This window comes from Hyaena hyaena, unplaced genomic scaffold (genome assembly GCF_003009895.1).
Source record: "Hyaena hyaena isolate Hyena2069 unplaced genomic scaffold, ASM300989v1 scaffold_8, whole genome shotgun sequence".
Taxonomy (NCBI): domain Eukaryota; kingdom Metazoa; phylum Chordata; class Mammalia; order Carnivora; family Hyaenidae; genus Hyaena; species Hyaena hyaena.
Genome location: NW_024080640.1, coordinates 7,759,543 through 7,774,645, shown reverse-complemented (window position 1 = coordinate 7,774,645; position 15,103 = coordinate 7,759,543). Strand labels below are relative to the sequence as shown.

Here is a 15,103-nt window from a genome sequence, read left to right as displayed (position 1 = left end):
ACTTCTGGTAACTAGCTCCAAAATCCTGCCAGTGCTCTACAAGAGTGAACTAAAAAAAAAGTTAATAGTATGCTGAGCTCTGGAAGAGAAAAGCAGGATTCAGCTGAAGAGGAAGAAATAGATTTTTTAAAAATGTATTTCATTGTATTCTGTTTAAATGTATTTATTTAAATGATTCTTAACATTGTATGATTACAGATGACAAATCACATGCTGAAGACTTTCAAAGTTGGGTGGTTTTTTTTTTTTTTTTAAGTTTTTAGACTGGTGTTTGAGAACAGGAATCAGCAAACTTTTTTTTTTTTTTTTTTGCCACGGGTCAGGTAGCAAATTGTTTTAGGCTCTGTGGGCTGTCACAACCATTCAGCTCTGCCGTTCTAACTCAACAGCAGCTTTAGAGAGTATCTAAGTGAATGGGCATGGATATGTTCCAATAAAATTCGTTTACACAAATAGGCAGTGGGCCAGATTTAGCCTGAGTCACAGTTTGCCAACCCCTGTTTTCTAACTCAGTTAGATAAATGGAGATTCCATTAAGTATGAGTATGGGAATTATTGAGACCATGAAGTCACAAATCAAGAGCAACTATCCACTTGAGGTGGTTCTCCCAAGATGCACATACCAAAATTTGAAGTAAGTGATTTTGCAGATCCAAGCCTGACAGTCTGTAACTCCAATTTTTCATGAAAAAAGTCAGGACTCAATAGAGATGTAGGAAACCCACACTCCAAGGGTAAAGACTGGTTTCTTGACCTTCCAGATCAAGAGTATATGAAATTAGATATTCACTTGAGTAAAGCATCTCATAGACAACTCGCCTTGAAACTGCTTCCCCATTGCTCTCTTGGATTACTCGTACCGCATTTTAGACAGTTAATTCTGTTGTGTAAAAATATATGGAGGATACTAGTGTTGGGATAAATGTGCACATGGGTGCTTGCTGTGGATCATTATGGTTCACTGAGGAAAATGAGGGAAGGCTAAATGGGTCTGCATAGCAAAACCAAGAGCTACACCTTCAGTTTCGTTTGACCTTTTCTTGAGAAACCCAGTTGGCTTCCTTCATTCTCATTGTCAGGTGTGAATTGCCTCACGGCTATCCTCTTCGCATATTCCCTCCTATAGTAGCCAATTGCCAATTTCTCTGCAGTGGTGCAAAGGTTCAGGTCAAGCCTTCCTGCATAGCCTACTCCACACACAAAGATGGTGCATCCAGTGGGACCATCATGCATTATGTATGGAGAAGCCTGGTGCCTTTCTCCTCCCAAAGTACCTGGGCTTGAGGAACTGCCTCAAATTTGGGATTCGATGTTTAGGTGTGAAAATGTACTGGAAGAGATTTCATTCTTTCATGTGTCTGAGGAAAGATCATGGGTTCCCAGACAGGCCCCATATTCTTAAATTCCTCTATTTGAGCTCATTATTAGAATGTGATTTTCATAACTTGAAACACAAGGGTTATAAATAGTCATGAGTACATGTGCTCACTGTGTATTGAGAGCTTCGAGCTGGTGTGTGTATGGGATGGCAGGAGGATTCCAGATGGGGAGGGAGGGCAAGGCCACCAGCTAGGGCAGCTGAGACTGTCGAAGAGTTATGGAATACCACAGTAGCTTCAGGGTAAGCGATGGTAGCAGACGCCAGGCCAGGCTGAGGTCCCAGAGTCTGTAGAAGTAACTCCTGAGGGGTGGAAGGTAGAGGAGAAGGAGAAGTTCTGGCTTGTTTCCTCATCTGAATTGCTGAGGGCTGTGGGGACTCCATGGACAGCAGCAGTGGCCACAAGCCAAAGGACTTATATGAGGAACCAGACAAAGAGTGTCAGGTACAGAAAAGAGGACTTAAAGAGAAAGGAAGATTCTGGAACATACTGTATAGGCAACCCAACAAAGTGGGTAACAGGAGACCATCTTTCTGCTTTACCTCCATTGTGTGTGGCTCAGGATTTTACCTCATATGTGGGGAAGTTTAACTGTATACCTAAACAGTCACCAGGGAGAGGAAAAAACATAGCCTAGAAAGGCAGGACCTTCAGTGTGGGGAAGATAGAGTATTTGAGAAGTCCTCTTCTTCCATGTTCTCCCAGAAGGTGACAGGGAAAAGACATGTCTGACACGAACCCAACTTTGCCCACGCCCCCAGGGTCTGTGAGGGTAGGGGTTGTGGTGGGCAGTAGAGGCAGCTCCCCGTGCTGCCCCACACCCTCTGGGTCTTCCTGGAGCAACGAAGCCTGTGCTGCTTAGTACAGAGACCCACGTGAATGGTGGCACCCACCCTCTGTGTTCGCCTCATGACCTGCCCAGCTCACAACTGCACATTTAGTGTGTTCGGGGAAACCCAACAGAGGTGGGAATCCACACTCTCCTGAAGCTAAACCGTCTCACTTTCACTTCTGAGGTGAACTTGTGGTCCCCAGGTGCCATTTGTAGAGAAGCCATGTTCCCCTTCAGGGACAGTGTGGGGAAGTCTACTCTGTGGCCCTTTCCCCTGGAGCCTCTCATCCTTTACATCTTCAGACCCAGAGGGCATGTCTCCATGAGCACTGCCCTGGCCTCTCCAACCTGTGGAACAAGACTGTCTGGGTTTTGAACTTCACCTTGGGCAAAGAGCTTAACAGGCCCATCACCATCTTAATCTGTAAAAAAGTAATGTGACCGCTAGTTTGTTGTGGATGTTAAATAAGGACAGACCAAAAAAGGTGTAGCACAGTGTACACAGTGAAGTATTCCGTAAGGTCAGCTACTTACCGCTGGCTTTTCTGTCACAGCCCACATCAGGTTTGTCCCCTCCCTTGTCAAATACCTCACTGTTGCATTTTTTTCAGGACTTCCCCTTGGACCAATTCCCACAGACATCTATGTGCATCCAACCATGTGTTTCCCAAACCTTAGGACCCAATGCCACCTATCCCAGAACATTCCACCATCAGGAGTAGCCAGTAGTTGGCTTGCTTTGGACTTCACAGAGTGGGGCTTTATTCGGAGGTTTTGAGGAGGGCCCTGTGCAGAACAAGATACATTCCCCTGACTTCTCTCTCTCCAAAGTGGGTTATTAGACACTTCTGGGTGTTGGGGAGATACACACCTAAGGATTAGAAGCATGTTTTCTCAGGTTCTCATCCGAGGGTTTTGCTCTCCCAAAGTCTCTTGGCAGTTTCTCCCAGATCCACAGCAATGCCTTTTGTTTTGTGATGATTTCATTATTACCTCTCAGGGGCCCCGCTGGCTGGACTTATTTTCTCAGTGCTTCACATTCCCGTTCAACTAGTCACCAAGAACTAACTTGAAAAAAACTGCAAAGCCTGTGCAATTCAGGCCAGAGCCTCACCCTCACACCCTTCCTCTCCTTCCTCCCAGAATCAGACTTCCAGTAAGTGCTGTCATGCCACTCCCTGAGAGCCTGTGCCTGTTTCCCGTAGTGCCTGTAGAGGATCATTAACTTCCCCCGCACTTACTCAGACTTAATTATGAAACATTCGCTGCACTTGAATGCACCTTGACCTCCTGTGGTGATTGGAGGGGACAGGAGGGGAAGTCTGGAAGCCCCACCCTGCCCAGAGCCAGCCCGGGAGCCCTGTCTTTCTCTGTCTCTTACAATCTTGGCTGGTGGTGAGACATTAATCTCTTCCAACTGGAGCAGCTACACTTTGTTTTCGTCCTGAGAGGAGGCCAAAAGGAGCCGGCCCCAGGGAGCCATGGCCTCTACTATCACCAGCATTCCGGAGCATTCCGAAGATGTGGTGAGTGCCCCTTGGCGAGTGCCCCCAAGAGAGAGGGGGAAATATAAGAGGGGAGGGGGCAGAACGAGAGAAAGGGGCCTGGAGGGGTCCCCAGCAGGAGTCTCAGCGTCCTCATTCATTATTCATGCTCTTGACGGTGGCTCAGACCAGATTTTAGTCTAAGTCTAAATCTGGTCTAGACCAGATTTTAGATTATTAGACAGGAGAGCAGCTGTCCTCGAAAGCTTGCCATCGTGAGGCCAAGATCCCCACCCAGGTGCTAAACTCTGTGAGTCAATTCTCGAAAGCAACGAGGACACATTGGAAGATCACCTTAGTTTTACCTTTATTCACAGGTTGGCCTCTGCTGAATCTAAGTATTTTCCCCCCGAGGTTTCTCAGTGTTACAATCTCTTTGAACAGGACTTTCTGAAACAAAGCAAGGGGAAAGAGAGAGGTCTGCAGAGAGAGAGAGAGACAGAGAGAGAGAGAGAGAATATTTACCCAACAACCAATATGCCCCCCCCACCCCCCACCCCCCCGCACTTTACGGGCTTTATTTTCTTCCTTCCAAGCCAATGATGCAGGGGCTTCTGTTCCCAGATGAGGAACCCGAGGCACAGAGAAGCAGAGTGACAGTAACCCCTTTGGAGGTTTCTCTGGTCGGCCTCGAGCCCTGACCCCACCACCTTTCAGACTGATTTTTTTTTTTAATTTTTAAAAAGTGTTTTATTTATTTCTGGGAGAGAGAGAGAGAGAGACAGCGTGAGCAGGGGAGGGTCAGAGAGAGGGGGAGATACAGAGTCTGAACCAGGCTCCAGGCTCTAAGATGTCAGCACAGAGCCCGACACGGGGCTCGAACCCATGAACTGTGAGATCATGACCTGAGCTGAAGTCAGATGCTTAACTGACTGAGCCACCCAGGCGCCCCATCAGACTGATTTTTGACCACATAACAGGGCAGGCCCAGTGGAGATGCTCTGATCTCACCAGTGCCCGCCACCAGCTCCCTGCCTGGGGCTGGGGCCCAGGGTGTCTGTGGATGGGTGTCACCCGTGACCCTCGGCTGGGCTCTCAGGGCTGCCAGACCCTTGCCCACCGCTGCTCAGCCTTCTGGGCAAGAGGCCCTTGGCGGTCTCTTCTGGAAAATCATGTGAGGCCCCTGAGAGAACTCCCTTCATTTCTCTTCAGGATTCTTTCTGCCGCTACATCAGGCAAACAAAACAAACGCCTTGGAAAGAAATCCAAGACTCCCACCCTTTGGCTTCGTGGAGGCGACCTGGGGGCCGCGGGTCTGGACGCGTACCCACCCCTCTCGCCCGTGGCCTGTGCTCCCTTCCTTAGCAGCGCCCATGTTTCTAGGATGTTTTTGGTTTCACATTGCAGTTTGCCCTGCTAGAAACTTAGGGAGACATTAACAAGGAGAAGACAGCTTCCCGACTCTGAAGGCTTATGGCCCAGCCAGGGGAAGGCCGGATGCACAGAGATGTCTCTGCACGAGAGAGAAAACGGCACATTATGTAACGGAGAGACACAGCGTGCTGGGAGGCACTGGGAGAAAAATCATCTGGGTGGAGGAGGTCAGGAGAGGTGGTGGGGAGGAGGCAGGGAGCTCTTGAGAGCAGGAAATGGGGAGGGGAGGCAGGGAGCTCAAGCTGCGAGCGCAGGGGGAGCTAAGGCCCTGATGCAGGATGACAGGGGGCCACATTCGGAGAGACCTGGACACCCCCAGTGGCCAGAGCCAGGTAAATCGGGGTTAGGAACGCACCTGGAGGGTGGGGGAAGGGAAGGTGTGGGGGGTGTGAGTGGAGTCGGAGGGGCAAGGGACCCCCCCCTTCCTCCCAGGAACTGCACCTTCCCGCTCCTGCTGTCCTTGCACTGGGGGGAGTCCGGGCAGCTCCGAGGAGTCAAGGAGTCGGCGTTGCAGTCACTCACATTTGCACGCTCTGTCCAGTCATTCGGTCTATACTGAGCACCAGCACCGACTGCTCTCGAAGCTGGGACGACACCACCGAGTGCGGCCCGGTTGGTGCACTCTAGGAGCTCACAGCCCCACAGAGGGGATGGCTATGGTAACTGTCCAGTACACACTTCACACGCAGGCCCTGCTGAAGACGGGGAATGTAGAAATTCACTGGTCTTTTGAGTCTGGACCTAGAAATCCCAAGCAGGCCATCCGTTACCGCTGTGGCAGTGCCTCCCAGCTCTCCGGTTGAAATCAGGAAGTCCTCTAGTTCCTCTTGAAATGCCCTGATGTGGGGCACCTGGATGGCACAGTCAGCTAGGCATCCGACTCTTGATTTAGGTCCAGGTCATGTTCTCATGGTCATGAGATCGAGCCCCATGTCTGCACTGACTTGGAGCCTACTTAAGATTCTCTCTCTCCTTCTCCCTCTCCCTCTCTCTCCTTCTCTCCTTTCTCTCTCTCTGTGTCTCTCTCACTTTCTGTCTCTCAAAAAAAAAAAAAAAAGAAAAAAGAAAAAAAGACACCCTTATGTGCCCTTCTCTTGTTTGCAGCAGAGGGAACACGATGTGCTCAACTGTCACAATGACGGCCAAGACAGGAAGAAGGGTGGGCAGTCCAGAAGCGCCAGCAGCAACAACCTGGTCTATGGCATCCTGGACGTCCCCCCCTGGTACCTCTGCATCCTCCTGGGGATCCAGGTAATGCCACCCAGCAGGCACTGCATCCAAAGAGGCTCTGCCTCAAAAGCGACATCAATACACACCCAGGTCAGATTAGCCAAGATCCACAACTTCAGGCACTGATAACCTTGTCTTCCATGTAGTTGACCTCCAGGGCAACTCAGCTCCTCATCTCTCTTTCCCTCAGGTGTGGGGGGTGAGAAATTAGGGGAGGATCCTCCCTCATGTTAAGCGGATAGGTCACATCAAGGACACTGTGTCATTTTTTTCATCAAGATACCAATTTCAATTTACTTCATTTGCAACAGCTAAAAACTATGGTAACCGTGCTTGGGGAATTTGGGGAAACGAGTACTCTCAAAGACTTCTGTTGGAACACTATTTAATGCAGCCTTTCTGGATGACAATTTGGTAGTTTCTATCAACATGTAAATCATACACCCCCGAACCCAGGGCTTAAGAATTTCTCTGTGGCTCTATTGGCAGGACTTGTTAAGATAAGTACAAATGTGTTCTTGAAACGTTACTGGTAATAGTAACCTCAAACCACACAACAAACAAACAAAACCTTAGAATATCCTTCAAATAAAATTAAGTATTAATTAAATATTAATAAATATTAATTAAATATCCTTCCAAAAAAAACAAATAAAAATAACTCCAAAATGTCCTTCAAAGGAAACTGGCTAACAAATTCTGACACATCTTAACAAATAAGTTTTTTACACAGAGAAGAGACAAGAGGAAGATATGTATTTATCTTGCAGTTAGAGAATATTCCCCAATATATAGTAAGTGAAAAAATCAAAGTAAGTAACTGTGTATAGAGTGTTATCTTGTGTGTGTGTGTTGGAAAAAACCGGGAGATGGAAAGACAGAAGTGAGTATATGCAGTAGGTTGGGGGTTTGAAGGATTCATAAGAAACTAATAAAGGTCATTCACCTCTTTGGTTAGATTTATTCCTAGGTATCTTATTACTTTATGTTCAGTTGTAAATGGGGTTATTTTCTTAATTTCTCTTTTTGTTCCTTCATTATTGGTGTATAGAAATGCAACAGATTTCTGTACATTGATTTTGTATCCTGCGACTTCACTGAATTCATGTATCAATTCTAACAGTTTTTTAGTGGAGTCTTTCAGATTTTCTTTATATAGTATCATGTCATCTGCAAACAGTGAAAATTGTACTTCTTCCTCACCAATTTGGATGCCTTTTATTTCTTTTGGCTGTGCAATTGCTGAGGCTAGCACTTCCAGTACTATGTTGAATAAAACTGATGAGAATGGACATCCTTGCCTTGTTCCTGACCTTAGGAGGAAAGCTCTCCATTTCCCCCCATTGATGATGATATTAGCTGTGGGTTTTTCTTATACGGCCTTTATTATGTTGAAGTATATTCCCTCCAAACCTACTTTGTTGAGGGTTTTTATAATGAACAGCTGTTGTACTTTGTCAAATGCTTTTTTCTGCATCTATTGAAATGATCACATGGTTCTTATTCTTTCTTTTATTGATGTGATGTATCACATTGATTGATTTGAGAACACTGAACCACTGTTGCAACCCAGGAATAAACCCCACTTGATCATGGTAAATTATTTTTTAAATGTATTGTTGAATTTGGGTTCCTACTATTTTATTGAAGATTTTTGCGTCTATAATCATATTGGCCTGTAGTTCTCTTTTTCAGTGACATTTCTATCAGGTTTTGGTGTCAGGATAATGCGGGCTTCATAGAATGAATTTGGAGGTTTTCCTTCCTTTTCTATTTTTGGAATAGTTAAAAAATTACAAATATTAACTCTTCTTTAAGTGTTTGATGGAATTTACCTATGAAGCCATTTGGCCCTAGAGTTTTGTTTGTTGGGAGTTTTTTGGTTACTAATTCAATCTATTTGCTAGTTATCAGTCTGTTCAAATGTTCTATTTCTTTCTAGTTTCATTTGGGTATTTTAGATATTTCTTGGAATTTATCCATTTCTTCCCAGGTTGTCCAATTTGTTGGCATACAGTTTTTCATAATATTCTGTTACAGTTGTTTATATTATGTAGTGTTGGCTGTTATTTCTCCTCTCTCATCTGTGATTTTATTTATTTGAGATCTTTCTTTTTTCTTTTTGATAAGCCTGGCCTGAGGCTTATCAATTTTATTTTTATTTTTTCAAAGAACCAGCTGCTGGTTTCATTGATCTGTTTCATTGGGTTTTTTTGTTTTTTTTTTTTTAGTTTATCATTTATTTCTGCTCTAATCTTTATTATTACCTTTTTTTCTGCTGGTTTTAGGCTTTGTTTGTTGTTCTTTTTCTTGCTGCTTTATGGTTTAGGTTAGGTTAACCATTTAAGATTTTTCTTGCTTCCATTTAAAAAAAATTTTTTTTAATGTTTTATTTATTTTTGAGAGAGAGATAGAGATAGCATGAGCAGGGGAGGGTCAGAGAGAGAGGGAGACACAGAATCTGAAGACAGGCTCTGGGCTCTGAGCTGTCAACACAGAGCCCGACACAGGGCTTGAACCCACCAACTGTGAGATCATGACCTAAGCCGAAGTTAGACACTTAACCAACTGAGCCACCCAGGCGCCCCTCTTGTTTCTTGAGGTAGTCTTGAATTGCTATATACTTCCCTCTTAGAACCACTTTTGCTGAATCCCAAAGGTTTTGGATTATTGTGTTTTCATTTTCATTTGTTTCTTTTATTTCCTGGTTGACCCATTCACTGTTTAGGAGCATGTTATTTAACTTCCATGTATTTGTGATCTTTCCAGATTTTTTTCTTGGGGTTGACTTCTAGTTTCATAGCACTGTGGTCAGAAAACATGAATAATAGGACTTGGATCTTCTTGAATTTGTTGAGGCTTGCTTTGTGGGCTAAGATGTGATCTATTCTGGAGAATGTTCTGTGTGCACTTGAAAAAATTGTGTATTCTGCTTAAAACAGCATGGAATGTTTGGAATATATCTGTTAAATCCTTCTGTTCCAGTGTGTAATTGAAAGCCATTGGTTCCTTGCTGATTTTTGATTTAGGTGATCTGTTTATTGATATAAGTGGAGTGTGAAAGTCCCTTACTATTATTGTATAGTTACTAATTAGTTCCTTTATGTTTGTTATTAACTGTCTTTATTTATTTGGGTACTTCTATGTTGGGTACCTAAATATTTACAATTGTTGTACCTTCTTGCTAAATAATCCCCTTTATTATTATATAGTGTCCTTTGTTGTGTCTTGCTACAGTCTGTTTTAAAGTCCATTTTGTCTGAAATAAGTATTGATACTCTGACTTTCTTTTGACATCCATTTGCATGATAGATAATTCTCCATCCCCTACTTTCAATTTGCAGGTGTCTTTAGGTCTAAAATGAGTCTCTTATAGACAACATATAGAGGGGTCTTGTTTTTTAATTCATTCTGTCACCCTAGGTCTTTTGATTGAAGTGTTTAGTCCATTTGCATTCAAAGTAATTTTTAAAAATTTTTAATGTTTATTTAGTTAGTTAGTTTTAGTTTTTTTATTTTTAAATTTACATCCAAATTAGTTAGCATACAGTGCATTAATGATTTCAGGAGTAGAAACCAGTGATTCATCCCCTACATATAACACCCACTGATCTACCCAACAAATGTCTTCCTTAATGTCCCTTGCCATATAGCCCATCCCCCCAACCACAACTCCTCCAGTAACCATTAGTTTGTTCTCTGTATTTAAGAGTCTCTTAGGTTTTCCCCCCTCCCTGTTTTTATATTTTTTGTGCTTCCCTTCCCTATCTTCATCTGTTTTGTATCAAATTCCACATATGAGTGAAGTCACATGATTTTTTCTTTCTCTGACTAACTTTGCTTAGCACAATATCCCCTAGTTCCATCCTCGTAGTTGCAAATGGCAAGTTTTCATTCTTTTTGATTGCCGAATAGTACTCCATTGCATACATATACACCACATCTTTTTTTCTTAAATAGTTTATTGTCAAGTTGGTTTCCATATAACACCCAGTGCTCATCCCAACAAGTGCCCTCCTCCGTGCCCATTAACCCCCTTCCCCTCTCCCCCTCCCCCATCAGCCCTCAGTTTGTTCTCAGCATTCAAGAGTCTCTCATGGTTTGCCTCCCTCTCTCTCCCCAACTATTTTTCTCCTTCTTCTCCCCCGTGGTCCTCTGTTAAGTTCCTCCTAATCCAACTATACTTGCAGACATATGGTAGCTGTCCTTCTCTGCCTGACTTATTTCGCTCAGCGTAACACCCTCAAGTTCCATCCATGTTGCTACACATGGCCAGATTCCCTTCTTTCTCATTGCCATGTAGTATTCCATTGTATAGATAAACCACATCTTCGTGATCCATTCGTCAGGTGATGGACACTTGGGCTCTTTCCATGTTTTGGCTATTGTTGAGAGTGCTGCTATGAACATTGGGGTACATGTGCTCCTATGCCTCAGCATTTCTGTATCCCTCGGGTAAATTCCTAGCAGTGCTACTGCTGGGTCATAGGGGAGTTCTGTTGTTAGTTTTTTGAGGAACCTCCACACTGTTTTCCAGAGGGGCTGCACCAGTTTACATGCCCACCAACAGTGTAGGAGGGTGCCCGTTTCTCCACATCCTCGCCAGCATCTATAGTCTCCTGATTTTTTCATTTTAGCCACTCTGACCAGCATGAGGTGGTATCTCAGTGTGGTTTTGATTTGTATTTCCCTGATGAGGAGGGACGCTGAGCATTGTTTCATGGGTCTCAGCTATAATTTGTTCAAGGACTCCTTCAGTGCCTTTCCCTCTTTCATCCTCTTCTGGAATTCCTATGATATGGATATTGTTCCATTTGATTGCATCACTCAGCTCTCGAACTCTCCTTTCATGTTCCTGGATAAGTTTATCTCCCTGTTACTCGGCTTCCTCTTTTTCTGTAATTGTATCTTCTAATTCACCCATTCTCCTCTCTGCCTCTTCAATCTGTGTGGACGCCTCCATTTTATTTTGCATCTCATTTATAACATTTTTTAATTCATCACAACTGTTTTTAAGCTCCATAGTCTTTGTAGCAATAGTTTTTCTGATGTCTTCCATGCCTTTTTCAAGCCCAGCGATTAATTTTATGACTATTGTTCTAAATTCTTGTTCAGTTATGTTGCTTATATTTGTTTTGAGCAGTTCTTTATCTGTCATTTCTTCCTGGAATTTCTTTAGAAGAGAGTTCCTCCATTTCGTCATTTTGGCTAGCTTTCTGTCTCTTGTTAGTTTTAAAAGCTTGTTATGCACTTTGCACCTGCAAGTACTGCTGTATTAAAGGAGGCTCTTTGACCTCTCAGGGCCTATCTGTTCAGGAAGTGTTTTTTGAATGGTGTCTCTTGGTCTCTCTTGTTGAGACTTTGGTTATTTTATTTCCCTACTCATAGTGGTATTTGAGACTCTCCACCATGTGTACTTGGCTTGTTTCTTGAGGTAGCCCGGCATCTCTGTCCCTTACTGCTCCTCCTGGATCATGGCCTGTTGGCTGCTGCTAAGCCCATCTCTTGCCTCCAAGGGTGGTAACTCAACAGGAGCAAGAGCAAGGAGGACAATCTTGAGAGGGTCTGCTGATGACGTTGGCCCGCCTCCTTCTCATCTTGCAGCCATGCAGCCAGCCAGCAGTTGCAGTCGGGGCTCCTTTCTAACAAATCCTAAATGCAGCCATCTTGCTTCCTTTCTACACCACATCTTCTTTATCCATTCATCTGTCAATGGACATTTGAGCTCTTTCCATAATTTGGCTGTTGTCGATACCTCTGCTATAAACACGTGCCCCTCAAAACAGCGCACCTATATCCCTTGGATGAATATCTAGTAGTGTAATTGCTGGGTCATAGGGTAGCTCTATTTTGAATTTTTTTTAGCAACATCCATACCGTTTTCCAGAGTGGCTGCACCAGTTTGCATTCCCACCAGCAGCGCAAAAGAGATCCTCTTTCTCCACATCCTCACCAACATCTGTTGTTGCCTGAGTTGTTGCCTGCATTGCCTTACACTGATGAAAGGTGGCATCTCATTGTGGTTTTGATTTGTAGTTCCCTGATGATGAGTGATGTTGAGCATTTTTTCACATGTCTGTTAGCCATCTGGAAGTCTTTTTTGGAAGAGTGTCTATTCATGTCTTTTGCCCATTTCTTCACTGGATTATTTGTTTTTTAGGTGTTGAGTGAGAAGTTCTTTATAGATTTTGGATACTAACCCTTTATCTGATATGTCATTTGCAAATATCTTCTCTCATCCCATCGGTTGCCTTTTAGTTTTACTGAGTGTTTTCTTCACTGTGCAGAAGCTTCAAAGTAATTATGATTATTTTGTTACTTGTTTTGTGGTTCTTTCTAAAGATTTTCTCTGATCCTTTCTTGTCTTTCTCTGTCATCTTTTGCTGATTTTCTTTAGTGATATATTTGGATTTATTTCTCCTTATTCTTTGCATGTTTATTAATGGCTTTTGATATATGGTTGACATTAGATTTATAAATAACTTCTCCTGCATATAGCAGTCTCTATTAAATTGATGGTTTGAACCCATTCTTTTCTCCTCTCCTTCCCACATTTTAAGTATATGTTATTATACTTTATATTTAAGTGTGTGTGAGTTCCTTAACTAATTTTTTACAGAAATATTCATTTTTACTGCTTTTGTGTTTCCTACCTTTATACTGTCACTTTTGTTCTCTCCTTTTCACTCAGAGAGTCTCCTTTAATATTTCTTGCAGGGCTCGCTTTGTGGTCTGCAAACTCCTATAGTTTTTGTTTGTCTGGGAAACTCTTTATCTCTCCTTCTATTCTGAATGATAGCCTTGCTGGATAGAATATTCTGAGCTTCATATTTTTCCCATTCATCACTTTAAATATATCATGCCACTTCCTTCTGGGTTGCAAAATTTCTGTTGAAAAATCTCCTGCTAGCCTTATGGGTTTTCCCTTGTAAGTTAATGATTTTTATCTTGCTGCTTTTAAGATATTTCTTCTATCACTATATTTTGCAAGTTTAATTACAATATGTCTTGGTGTGGGTCTGCTTTTGTTGATTTTGTTGAGAATTCTCTGTGCCTCCTGGGTGTGGATATCTGTTTCCTTACTCAGATTAGGAAAGTTTTCAGCTCTTATTTCTTCAAATAAATTTTCTGCCCCCCCTTTCTCTCCCTTCTTCTGTGACTCCTATAATATATATGTTGTTATGTTTGATGGAGTCACAGAGTTCCCTAAGTGTATTCTCATTTTGTGTAATTTTTTTTCTCTCTTTTGTTCAACTTGATTACTTTCCATTGCTATCTTCTAGGTACTAACTTGTTCTTCTGCTTCTTCCATCCTATTATTCATTCCATCAAGCATGTTTTTCATTTTGTTTATTAAGCCCTTTATCTCTGCTGTGTTATTCCTTTCTCTGTGTTAAGGATTTCACTCATGTCTTCCACTCTTTTTTTAAGTCCAGTGAGTATCTTTAGGATCATTGCTTTAAATTCTGTATCAGGCAGGTTATTTATATTTGCCTATATTTACATTTGTTTAGATCTCTGGCCATTGTCTTGTCCTGTTTTTTCATTTGGGGCAAATTTCTCTGTCTCCCCAATTTTCTGCCTCTCTGTGTCTGTTTCTCTGTGTTAAGAGAGTCAGCTCTGACTTTTGCTCTTGGAAGTAGTGACTTTATGAAAGGAGGTCCCAGAGTGCCTTGCAGTGCAATGTCCTTGTTCCCACCAGACCCTGGTACTTCAGGAAAGTATCCTGTATGTGTTGCTTACATCCTGCAGTTATATCTGAATCATCTTTCCTTTCAGTACAGTCGTCTGCACTGACTCTCTGCCTATTGTGGGCAGTGGTTGCTCTATGTGGTGTTAGTGGGACCCAGGCAGGCCAGGGAATTTGGATATGGGGCAGTGGTGTTAGCAAAATTTGCATTGGGCCACTAGTCCTATGCCAGGTTCCCCAAAGCACCGAGGTGGCTGTTGGCTGTGGGCTATATGCCAGAGCGGCCGGTGGTGTGAAGCTGCGCTCCATGCATGTGTGACAGTGGGTGGGAGTCTGCGGCTGGGTGGGGCAAACACACTTTTTGACAAAATTTGTCCTGAGCCCTGAGGCTCCAAGTTTCAGTGCAGCTCACCTCCTGCAGGTGTTTATGCTGGGGGGAAGGGGAGGAAATTGGTACCTCCAAGCTCCCTCGTTTTCAGAGTCCCCCAGCACACTCCAAAGTCATTTTGAACAGACCTTTCTCCTGTCTGCCCCAGAGGTTGTTAAAACTGCCATTTTTATGTTGCCTCTCCATGCAGGTTGCTGGCTCTTTAAGGGCAGTGACCCAGCTATCACTTGCCTTCCCAACTGGCTGGGTGCTGAGTCAGCTGGCTTTTAAAGCTCCAGGTTCCAAGTTCTGCTGGTTTTACAGACTCACCCAATTCAGCCCCTCTGGCTTTTAAAGCCAAGCGTTATAGCGATTAGTCTTCCCTGTGTGAACTCCCTGGTGCATGAGCCCATTTCTCTGCCCTGTCTGTGTGCACAGCTCTCTCCTCCTGTGGGCAGCCCCCCCCCCCTGTGGGCAGCCCCCTGCACTTTTCTGACATTCCTAAGCTTTCAAATGCAGCTTCTTCTATCCATCCATGGCGGTCTGGTTTATTGACTTGGATGTGGATGATACCCAGTTGTAAGCGTGCGAGGGGCTAAGCTCCTCCTACTCCACCAACTTCCCAAGTTCCAAGACCATTTTTATATCAGATCTTTTGGTTTTTGCTCTTGAGCTTTATGAGTTCCT

General features: G+C 43.6%; 1 protein-coding gene across 1 annotated transcript in view; it reads left to right on the top strand.

Annotated features, from left to right (window-relative positions):
* Nucleotides 1-3,544: 3,544 nt before the first annotated feature.
* Nucleotides 3,545-15,103, top strand: part of LOC120238672 (solute carrier family 23 member 1-like) — a 45,083-nt gene continuing 33,524 nt past the window's right edge. Inside the window, exons 1-2 of the mRNA XM_039242566.1 lie at nucleotides 3,545-3,737; nucleotides 6,234-6,380. Coding sequence (XP_039098497.1) covers nucleotides 3,693-3,737; nucleotides 6,234-6,380 — 192 coding nt within the window. The 5' untranslated portion in view covers nucleotides 3,545-3,692. The remainder of the gene's footprint in view (nucleotides 3,738-6,233; nucleotides 6,381-15,103) is intronic.